The following is an 11,955-nucleotide window of genomic DNA, read 5'->3' as shown; positions in this document are numbered from 1 at the left end:
CATACAGGCTATCTCACTAGTATCTGGCCTGGTAGGAAGAACCTGGATCTTCACAAAAAGAGGTGCAGAAGAGTAGCATGAGTACACCACAACGGTATCCAGTAAGTGCCAAGCCTAACCTCGGTAGAGTAGTGACGAGCTCAGGTCAGAGCCCTACTGGAATAAAATAAAGACAAGGAAGAAGATATAATATTATAATGAAACGACTAAGAATTTAACAATGAGAAATTTACAGAAAGATAACTTAGCAAAAAGAGATAAACAACAGGGGCGCTCCTGAGGTACCGCCTCGTAGTCCCAAATGTAAATACACAACAATGGAGCTCCCGAGGTACCACCTCGTAGTCCCAAAAGTAAATATGTAATAGGGAAGCTCTCGAGTTACCGCCTCGTAGTCCCAAAAGTAAATATGCAACATGCGAGCTCCTGAGGTACTGCCTCATAGTCCCAAAAGTAAATACACAAGTCGTAACTGATGGAATAATGAATTTAAAATAAGGAATCCTATAGTTAAAGACTGAATACAAATCAAGGAAACAGGTTATTCAACTAAGCATGTTGGAGAGATTGCAAGTAAGAGATAAGACACGTACACATGCGATATTAGGCTAAACATGATAATAACACATAATAAGGCAACTACTCAGCAAGAACCGAATTTTTTAATATTAACCCGAGTACGCACTCGTCACCTTGCGTACACGGCCTTCACGTATTTCAAATATCATAACAGTACCAAATCCTAAGGGGACTTTCCCTCACATAAGGTTAGACATGTCACTTACCCAAACCAAGCTCAATCAGTCAATAAGAAAGCTTTTCCCAAGATTTTCTGACTCCGATCGGCTCGAATCTAGCCAAAACAATTTCATACTATAAATGTAACTACAAGAAACTAATTTAAATAATGAAATTATGACTAGCAAAGAATTGAAAATTCGGACCAGAAGGTAGACCTGGGCCCACATTTCAGAATCGGGTAACAGTCACAAAAGACGAATACCCATTCGATATCGAGTTCACCCATACCAAAATTACTCAAAGCCGACCTCAAATCGCCTTTAAATTCCCAATATTTCGGTCTAAGAAGTTCCACCATTTTCCCCAAATTTCTCAACCCAATTCCTTAATTATATGAAGAAATAACTAATAGTTTAGTTGATATTAATAAAAACTAAGTGTAGATTCCTTACCCAAATGTTTCCTCTTAAAATCTCTCAAACTTCGCCGCAATCTGAGTTCTATATCCCAAAATATGACGAAAATGGCAAATCCCCGATTTTAAACCATTCTGCCCAGCACTTCCGCTTCTGCACTTCAACTAGTCTCTTCTGCGACGTCACTTATGCAGTCGACCAACCAAATATGCGACCACATGCCATTTCCTCAACTAGTCGCTTGAGCATTGTATCAAACACTAGGTGGGTATTATGATTTCAAGGTCCTTTTATGGTGGATTCCTCCATCACACTAACCAAAGTCTACCTAATTTATCTCAACATTCTTCCCCCAAACCTTGATAGTACATGCATGCATAATGGACAACTCCCACACTCAATAATTACTTTTCACGTTACCTATTTTCAGTAAAATCACGAAATTGAGGGCTAGGGAGTAGAATCGTACCTCTAGGACGAAGACCTATTAAATTCTTTTGGGAATTCTTCAACTTTGAGCAAGAGTTAGTGGTCAATAAGCTTAGGAACTTCCCCACTCACTCTATGGTAATCCCTCTCTCTAGAAATATCATATTTTTGCCTCAAAAGAGTCCCTTTACTTCAAAACCCCTAGTTTTAGATAAAATTTATGGGGCCTTACATTATCCCTCGCTTAAGATCATTCGTCTTCGAATGAGGGCCAAAATTCGCTACTAGAAACCAATGCGACTCAGCTGCTATAACACATACGAAAAGTTCAAAACTTTTGACTGACTCCCCAAATTTCCAAAATTTTTGTTGGAGTTTCTCATGTATCTGGGCCTATCCACCTATGAGATAATCACAAAAACCAAACATAACATCATATACATGTACCAAAAACACAACATAACATAAACACAACGACAATCGTGGCCTCACGAGTAGTATATCACAAAAAGTTACACCATTAACATCAACTGTATAAATGATACATAATTCATAGAAGGTAAACTCTTATTCAAACAAATGAGGGTATTTCTTCTCATTTCTTCCTCGGCCTCCCAGGTGGCTTCTTCAACCTGCTTGTTCCGTCATAGTCCTTTCATGGAGGCAATTTCTTTATTTCTCAACTTATGGACTTGCCTATAAAGAATGACAATTGGAATATCTTCATAGATCAATTCCTCATTAACTTCAATAGCCTCAACTGGAGCAATAAGCGACAGATCTCCAACCATCTTCTTTAACATGGACACATGGAACACCGAGTGCACTAAAGACATCTCTGGAGGTAGTTCAAGCTTGCAAGCCACCCGACCAATCCTTTGAATGATTCTGTACAGTCCGACATACCTCGAACTCAACTTCCCTTTCTTACCAAACAACATTATACCCTTCATGGGGGAAACTTTCAAGAATACCCAATCATCCTCTTTAAATTCCAAATCCTTACAAAGCATATCCGAATAGGACTATTGACAACTTTGAGCAATTTTCAACCTTTCTGTAATGATCTTAACCTTCTCCATACCCTGATACACGAGGTCTTGTCCTATAAACTCCGCTTCCCCAATCTCGAACTATCTAATGGGAGATCTACATCTCCTACTATATAGAGCCTCGAACGGTGCCATCTGAATGCTAGCGTGATAACTATTATTGTAGACAAATTATATGAGCAGAAAATGATCATCCCAGCTAACTTTGAAGTCAGTAACACAACCACGCAACATATCCTCGAGCATCTGAAGAGCTCGCTCTGCCTGCCCGTTGTTATGTGGATGGAAAACTGCTCCAAGGTTTACCTAAGTACCAAACCCTTATTGAGATTTTTTCCAAGAGTTAGCTGCGAACTGGGCCCCCTAATCAGAAATGATGAAAACGGGAGTGCCATGCAGCCTGACGGTTTTCTTGATATACAACTGAGCATATTGTTCCGCTGTGTAGGTAGCCTTAATAGGTAAGAAGTGTGCTGATTTCGTGAGTCGATCCACAATTACCCAAATCGAGTCGAACTTTCAAGGAGTGCGAGGTAATCCTACCACAAAGTCCATATTGATCATCTCCCATTTCCACATCAAAATTTCAATGTTCTGTGCCAACCCACAGGGCCTTTGGTGTTCAGTCTTCACTTTCTGAAAATTTGCACATCTTGCCACAAAGTTAGCTATATTCCTCTTCATATCATTCCACCAATAGATTTCCTTAAGATCATGGTACATCTTTTATAGCCTGGGTGCACGAACTACCTAGAAGTGTGAGCTTCGGTCATTCTTTCCCGGAGACCATCTATATTTGGAACGCATAGTCACCCTTGGTGCCTTAGTGTACCATTATCCATACCAAGAGAAATGGCCATGGTCTATATTTATGCATCCGCTCCTTCAATTGTACCAATAATGGGTCGTTGTATTGATTTTCCTTGACTTCTCCAACAAGTGATGATTCAACCCTATTTTGAACAATCACTCCACCTTCACTAGAATCCGCAAGACGAACTCCCAAACTAGCCAACCAATGAACCTCCTTGGCCAACGACCTTTGATATGCCTCAAAGCGAGCCAAACTACCTATAGATTTACGGCTAAGAGCATCCCCTACAACATTAGCCTTCCCCGAATGATACAAAATATCGATGTCATAAACATTGAGTAATTCAAGCCATCTTCTCTGCCTCAAATTCAACACTTTCTGTTTGAAAATTTATTGAAGACTCTTATGGTCCGTGAATATATCTACATGGACCCCATACAGATAATGACGCCAATTCTTCAATGAAAATACCACCACCATAAACTCTAAGTCATGTGTTGGATAGTTCTTTCCATGGTTCTTGAATTTCCTAGAAGCATAAACTACCACTTTGCCATGTTTCATCAATACACACCCAAGTCCAATTCTTGAAGCATCACAATATACCACAAACCCATCTGTACCGTATGGTAGAGTCAACACTGGTGCTGTAGTCAATCTTGATTTCAACTCATGAAAGCTTTTTTCACAAGCATCTGACCATTGGAACTTAGCCGCCTTCTGCGTCAATTTAGTCAACAGAGATGCAAGGGTAGAGAATCCCTTCACAAACTTCCTGTAGTATCCAGATAATCCCAAGAAACTGCGAATCTCAGTTGGGGTAGTAGGTCTAGGCCAATTCTTCACTGTTGGAATCTTCTGAGGATCGACCTTAATTCCTTCTCTAGAGATGACATAACCTAAGAATGTGATAGATTCAAGCCAATATTCACATTTTGAAAACAATGCATACAACTGGTGCTGATATAGAGTATGTAGAACTTCTCTAAGATGATTGGCATGGTCATCTCGACTTCGCGAATATACAAGGATATCGTCAATAAATACTATCACAAAGGAGTCCAGAAAAGGCTTGAAGACTCGATTCATAAGATCCATGATAGTTGCAAGGGAATGTATTGGCCCAAAAGACATTACTAGAAACTCAAAGTACCCATACCGGGTCCTGAAAGTTATATTCGGAATATCTTTCTGCCTGATCTTCAATTGGTGGTACTCGGATCTTAAATCAATCTTGAAAAAGTACTTAGCACCATGCAATTGCTCGAACAAGTCATCTATCCTTGGCAGTGGGTACATATTTTTTATTGTAACCTTGTTGAGTTGACGATAGTCAATACACGTTCTTAGCGGCATATCCTTCTTCCTTACAAATAGAACGGGTGCACCCCAAGGCGACATACTCGGCCAAATAAAACTTTTCTCTAACAAATCCTTCAATTGTTCCTTTAGCTCCTTCAATTCTATCGATGCCATTTTGTACGGTGGGACATATATAGGCTGCGTGCTACGTGCCTGACATCATATCAATCCCAAAATCAATCTCCTTGTCTGGTGGGATCTCATAGACCTCATCCGGAAAGACCTCCGGAAATTCATTCACAACTGGCACAGACTCAAGTGTAGGTGCCTCAACGTCGGTGCTCGTAACTCAGACCAAATGGTGAATATACCCCTTGTTAATCATCTTCGTGGCCTTAAGATAAGCAATAAACCTACCCTCCGGCATCACATAATCCCCCTTCCATCCAATCACTGACTCATTAGGAAATTCAGACCTAACAGTTCTGGTTCGGCAGTCAGGTTTGGCAAAACATGAATAAAGCCAATGCATCACCATTATAACATCAAAATCCACCATCCCCAATTCAATCAGATCGACCATGGTGTCTCGACCATGCATAGTGACAACACAATCCCTATAAACTCACGCGGCCACAATAGACTCGCCAAACGGAGTAGATATAGAGAAAGGCTCATAAAGTTGTTCCGATTCTATCCCAAATTACATAGCAACATAGGGAGTGACATAGGAAAAAGTGGAACAAGGATCAATAAGAGCATACACATCATGAGATTGAACAGTCAATATACTTGTGACAACATCTGGAGAAGCCTCTGAACTCTAGCAACCCTACATAACATAGAAATGTCTAGGTCCTCCCAAACGCTATGTACCACCCCTAGATGATCCACGCCCTGCGGGTGCTGGAGAGCCTCGAGCTGGAGGAGGTGTTGCGTATGTAGTAGCTGAAGAACTGGCTGGCCGTTCCATGCCCTTGCCCGCAACCTGGCGAGACAAACAACAATCCCTCTGAATATGACCCCTTAATCCGCTCCCATAGCATATAGGTAGGTCCATGTAGCAGATTCCCAGGTGCATCTTTCCACAACTACGGCATGGGAGCCTCTGCTTTTACTAGAATATCCCACCAGGCCGACCCTACTAGTAGGATCCCCTGTTTCCTTGACCAGGCCTAAAACGACTCTGCTACTGCTGACTGGGCCCTAACGCCGGTGCACTAACTGAAGACTGAGAAAAATACTGGGATGTCCCTGATGACCCTCCCCTAAATGTTGATCTACCATCACCACCACCCAAAGAACCTCCAAGATTGCCTGCGGACCAGGCCTTGCTGCTACTCTCTCGCTCCATCATATTCTTCAATTTACAACTCTCTGTAGCTCGGGCAAATGCCACCATCTTCCCATAGTTCATATCAGAATTCAAGGAAGCTGTAGCGGCCTCATTAATAACCAAGGGGCTAAGGCCCTGCACAAACCGGTGCACTCTCACCTCCATAGTGGGCAACATGTGTATACCATACTTGGACAGTGCGCGAATCTCATATGGTAGTCCTACACACTCAGGCTAGCTTGCCTTAAGCTCTCAAACTCAACGGCACGGGCTGCCTTAGTCTCGGCAGGCAAGAAATGATCAATGAAGGAATCAGTGAACTCATTCCACCTCACCGGAGGGATCCCCTCCTCACGGGACTCATCCCATAGTTCAAACTAAGAATATGCCACCTCTTTCAAGCGGTAGGAAGCTAATTCCACTGCTTCTATCTCAATAGCATGCATAACTCGAAGAGTCTTGTGCATCTCATCAATGAAGTCCTGGGGTCCTCCAGATTAGTACCCGTGAACATTGGAGGATCTAACTGAAGAAACTTGTTCACCTTAGAACTAGCAGTTTCCCCTGGCAGACTAGAAGAAGTAGGTGCAACATTTGATCTTTGGGCGTGAGAAGCCACTATCTGAGCCAACATCTGTATGGCTCCCTTAATATCCCCCTCATAAACATCGGGACTGGAAGCTGGGGCTGTAGACGGAACTGGAGTACCGGTTGGAGGGATCGTTGCACCCTCAGTATGTGCAGGAACTGGTGCGGTTTGATCAGGTGTAGTGGAATATGGCAGTGTACTAGTCGGGGCAATATGTTTACCCCTAGGGTGCTCACCCGCATCATCAAGTAAAGGATCAACTGCCACACATGGGGTGGCATTGTCTCCTTGGCCAGTTCTTTCTTTTTTCCTAGGCGCCATTTACTGAAAATTAGAGCAATGCACGAGTTAAAGGAGGAACAATCTTACAATCAGCTATATCGCACGATCTAGAACATCAAATAAAGGCATTATTCCTAAATGGCCAAGTAGCCTCCTAATTATAGATGTGGCCGACAACACACTGATAAGAAGGACTCTACTACAATCAGCTTTATCGCATGATCTAGAACATCAAATAAGGGAATTATTCCTAAATGCCCAAGTAGCCTCCTAATTATAGATGTGGTCGACAACACACTGATAAGAAGGACTCTTCTAGACACGGCTCCGAGACATCCTAGGACACTTTAAAACCTTAGGCTCTGATACCAAGATTGTCATGCCCCAACCTTGGGAAGCGCGACCGGCGCTCAACCGAGATACCCTAGCCAAGCAAGCCTTTACAATACATTCTACCTAACTTTTACATGAATAAAGAGAAGATACATTTATATCATTAATTAAACATTGAGTGGATTCCATACACAGTGCCCATTCCGTTACCATTAGTCACCTCATTTTATAGTCTCAAAATACAAACACAATCATAGTTAAAGTGCACAAGTGAATCAAATACAACAAGGCTAGTTTGAGTTTCCCATCATATACAACCCATACTGTGTCTACGGAGTCTCTATTGATGCAAAATACTATGATAACGATGGCCGCATGGACCCGGCTATACCTCAAAACATAATAAACGCTGGACAAAAGATATAAGACCCCGAATGAAGTGGGGCTCACTAAATCTACCGAGAAGAGGGTGTACTGCTATCAATGATCAGTGTCACATACTGCAGAATCACCTGTTGCGGAACTACCCGCATCCATTAAAGATGCAACACCCCCATCAAAAGTTACATACTAGTACATATGGAATAGTACTAGTATGTACGACAAAACACCCTCTCGCTAGAACGAATGATAACACAAAGAAAGATAGTCATAAATCAATGGAAGCCTCAGACAATACTAAAACTTCAAAATTAGGAGCAAGATAGGTGTCAAATAAAATTTTATCATTTTAGGTTGTGAGTCCTCAACACTGATATACCACCGTTATTTTAGCACAGAGTCTGATCACGCCCCGATCGGCTAGGCCGTCTCATCCAAATACATAAACCACAATCACAATCATTATCTTAGTCTCAATCATAATCTCAAGCACAATCACCACCATGTGTGTGGCATAACGTCCGATCACGACCCGACCGACAATGCCGTCTCACCACAATATTGTATGGATCGACATCACCCTTTTCTAGCAATCATCTCATCCCAATAAAGGGTAATAATTACACCAATCTCGTCCCAAATGAGGGGAATAATTACAATACATTCTTACATCGGCATGCGTAGTTTCGAGGTTAGGCCATTTCAACCTACCCTTCCTCGGTGGCTAATGATACTCCCAAAGTGTTAGTTATTAAAAGAATTGACAACTCATTTCATTATCTTTTGTATATAATTTAGTTCATTAGCACCAATGGCCATAACACAATGTCACTCTTGGCACGTTGGCCTATTTCATATGTCATATTCATCTCTTTCACTTTCAACATTACCACGAATCATCAACAACAAAGAATTTATATTCTAGACTTTACATCCACATATTGAGCAAATAAGAATGTTAAGCACATTGAGATTTCTTACATAATATGACATAATAGATTTCATTTGAATCACGACTAAGAGATATAACATTTAGATATGCAACCCATGCTTCGAGCACATTTTCAAATAGAATATAACATAACAAGAACATTGGAACACATATTGAACATATATCTCCGACACAAAGCTTATTCGAAATAATCAATCTATAATGAACACCTCGAAACTTACAAGGATATTGTGGGGTTCAATTCTAAAAGAAAAGTTTAGCCAACATACCTCTCCTAGAGCTTTTTAAATTACCAAAATGTTCCAGAATTCTTAGCCTCTTCAATCTAGTTAGAAAGATAGCAAAATTGAACACAAATTAGGAGGGAGTTTATGGTTCCATCTCATTTGAGAATTTTATCAAACACTAGGTGGGTATTATGACTTCAAGGTCCTCCTATGGTGGATTCCTCCATCCCACTACCCAAAGTCTACCCAATTTAGCTCAACATTCTTCCCCCAAACTTTGATAGTACATGTATGCATAATGGACAACTCTTACAGCCAATAATTACTTTTCACATTACCTATTTCAGTAAAATCACGAAATTGAGGACTAGGGAGTATAATCTTACCTCTAGGATGAAGACCTAGTGAATTTTCTTGGGAATTCTTCAACTTTGAGCAAAAGTTAATGGTCAATAAGCTTAGGAACTTCCCCTCTCACTCTATGGTAATCCCTCTCTCTAGAAATATCAGGGTTTTTCTTCAAAAGAGCCCCTTTTACTTCAATATATTGAAATAGGGTCGGGTAAAAAATTAGAAAAAAATGAAGCTTAACGCAGGTTTTGCGGTCGCATAACGCTTCTGCGGTTCGTAAAATGGACCACATAATGAACCTAAGGAACTAGGCACTTCTGCCTCACTCTGTGACCGGTCTGCAGTCCGCAAACCTATTCTGCGGTCGCATATTGCACCACATAATGTCCCTCCAGAATTATTTTGTGGTAGATCTGCGATGGGTTATGCGGCCGAATAATGGTCCAAAACTTTTCCCAAGTTTCTGCTTTAGTCTGCGCTAGATCTACGGTCCGCAGATCAGTTATGCCACCGCATAATGGACTGCAGAAATGCCCACATCATCCACCAAAACACATGGAAAACACATATGTCCACATCGTCACCACGGAACCCCGGGTTTTAGCTAATAAATGGCAAGTAAAGGCATGGAAAACATTCAAAGCATGTACCGGTTAAGATATGGAAGGAAATAATTAATGAAATGAGGAAAAAGCAAAGAAACGAGTACTTTGGCGGCGTGTATATACTCGTCACCTCGCAAATATACCACTACACATGAATTTCATATATCACATAGCTCAAGGGTTCCTAATTCCCTCAAATCAAGGTTAAACCCGACACTTACCTCACTCCGCAATCAACTCAAAGTTCAACCACCACATTTCCTTTCGAACAAGCCTCCAAACCAACAAAATCTAACAAATTATTGACCAAACAACTCAAAATAAGCTTTAGAAACTACCCGCGAATGACAAAGATTCAATTTAGATCATTATTGAAAAAGTCAACAAAAGTCAACCCTCGGGCTCACTAGGTCAAAACCTCAAATTCAGATCAAAACCTGATTACCCATTCACCCCTGAGCCCGGTTATATAATTTGTTTCGAAATTCGACCTCAATTTAAGGTCTAAATTCCAAGTATTCAAAATTTCCTAATTCTATCTAAATACCCAATTTCTACCATGAAAATCTTTGATTTAAGCTTGAAAGCTTATGAAATGTAGTGGGTAATTGAAAGAAAATATATTGAGGTCACTTACAAAAGAAAGTAGGAAGAGGAGCTATTGGGAAAATTCCCTCTAAAGTGTTTTTGGTTGAGAATTTGAAAGAATGGGCAAACATTCTGTCTATCTCAACTTTTGACCAAGAGCAGATGTCGCAATTGCGATCTGGGGTTCGCAATTGCGAACCCCGCAAATGTGAGACATACTTCACAATTGCGAAGAAGCTTCATATTTGCTATTATCGCATTTGCGATGACTTGTTCGCAAATGCGAATTATTATCCTCCGCAAATGCGACATTTTTATCACAAATGCGATCTCAGTTGACTCATCCCCTCCACGCAAATGCGAAGATTTTCTTCGCGCTTGCGATCGTGATAGGAATTTGGTTCTTCGCAAATATGAACATTGACCTCGCAATTGCGAGGTCAGAGACCTACACCAGAACATATTTATTTTTACCAGCTATATTCTAAGTCCAAATTCACTATGTAGCATATCTGAAACTCACCTGAGCCCTCGGGGATCCAAATCAAATATGCACACAAATCCAAAGTCATTATACTAAGTCGCTTGTGCGATCAAAATACCCAAATAACACCTAGAACTACGAATCAGACACCAAAACGAATAGAGTTTTCAATAAAACCTAAGAACTTGAATTTCAACAACTGGACGTCTGAATTTTTGTCAAATAACCGTCCTCGTGATCAATAGGCCTCTTATCTTTCCTAGACCTACCCGACCCCTACCGGCATCTGCATAAATTAAAGAAAATGTTATAATTGAGAATATAAATCTATATAAGTTGAGAGCGCTTGAAAACAACTAATGTGCTAGTCGTCTTCGAATTATCCTTCCTTGTCTGAAAATTCTTCCTCTCCACCTATTTCATTTTCATCAGTTGATTCTTCGTCCTCATTTTCTATGATTGTTATTTCTTCCATATCTTCTTATAATATGTGTTGCGTATGCTCCAAGTCATTTTCTAATTGATCATCCACCATTTGGTTAACACTTGAGGTATCGTTTTGGTAAGCAACATCTAGCACATTCTTAACTTTCACCCTACCAATAGGCTTAGTTTTGTTTACAACCAACCAATGAGCATTATCCCTTCACAATGGATATGGAGCATAATACACTTGCCTAATGTTTTCTGCAATTATAAAAGGATCATAGCGATCATACTCCCTCCTTTTATTAACCTAAATTATGTTGTACTACCAGTGCATATTTGTACGTCTTCTAGGTGTTGGGTCAAACCACTTGCATCGAAAAAGTATGATCTTCTTATTTGGCCAACATGAATATGATAGTTCTAGAATCTCTTTGATCACAACATAATAATCATTTTCTTATCCTAGTTGCCTTCACCACCTTTGACACACACCCCATTGTTATTGCGTTTTTTATACTTGGAGCATTCCTCGTTGTGAAATTTGTAACCATTCACAAAATACTTAAACATAGTAGTAACCGTAGGTGCAGGTCCCCATGATATATCTTTCAAAAATTGATTAACACTGTTGTTTGGATTATTGA

General features: G+C 40.5%; 1 protein-coding gene across 1 annotated transcript; it reads right to left on the bottom strand.

Annotated features, from left to right (window-relative positions):
- Nucleotides 1–3,157: 3,157 nt before the first annotated feature.
- LOC138891654 (uncharacterized) lies at nucleotides 3,158–5,337 on the bottom strand. The gene is made up of 5 exons (XM_070175333.1): nucleotides 5,172–5,337; nucleotides 4,153–4,351; nucleotides 3,924–3,981; nucleotides 3,483–3,830; nucleotides 3,158–3,274 (listed from the first exon to the last, which is right to left on the bottom strand). Exons 1-5 carry the CDS (start codon nucleotides 5,335–5,337, stop codon nucleotides 3,158–3,160), a joined length of 888 nt encoding a protein of 295 aa, XP_070031434.1.
- Between the last annotated feature and the right edge of the window lie 6,618 nt (nucleotides 5,338–11,955).

Source organism: Nicotiana tomentosiformis, chromosome 1 (genome assembly GCF_000390325.3).
Source record: "Nicotiana tomentosiformis chromosome 1, ASM39032v3, whole genome shotgun sequence".
Taxonomy (NCBI): Eukaryota; Viridiplantae; Streptophyta; class Magnoliopsida; order Solanales; family Solanaceae; genus Nicotiana; species Nicotiana tomentosiformis.
This window is presented reverse-complemented; position numbering and strand designations above follow the sequence as displayed.

Bases quoted from the DNA above. Each gene is read 5' to 3' on its own strand.
- LOC138891654 (XM_070175333.1), bottom strand. From the start codon at position 5,337: ATGGTCGATCTGATTGAATTGGGGATGGTGGATTTTGATGTTATAATG. The intron at 3,982-4,152 runs GTCAGATGCTTG...TTATGCTTCTAG, and splicing joins AAGGCGGCTAAGTTCCAATG to GAAATTCAAGAACCATGGAA. The intron at 3,831-3,923 runs GTATTTTCATTG...ATTTTCAAACAG, and splicing joins ACTTAGAGTTTATGGTGGTG to AAAGTGTTGAATTTGAGGCA.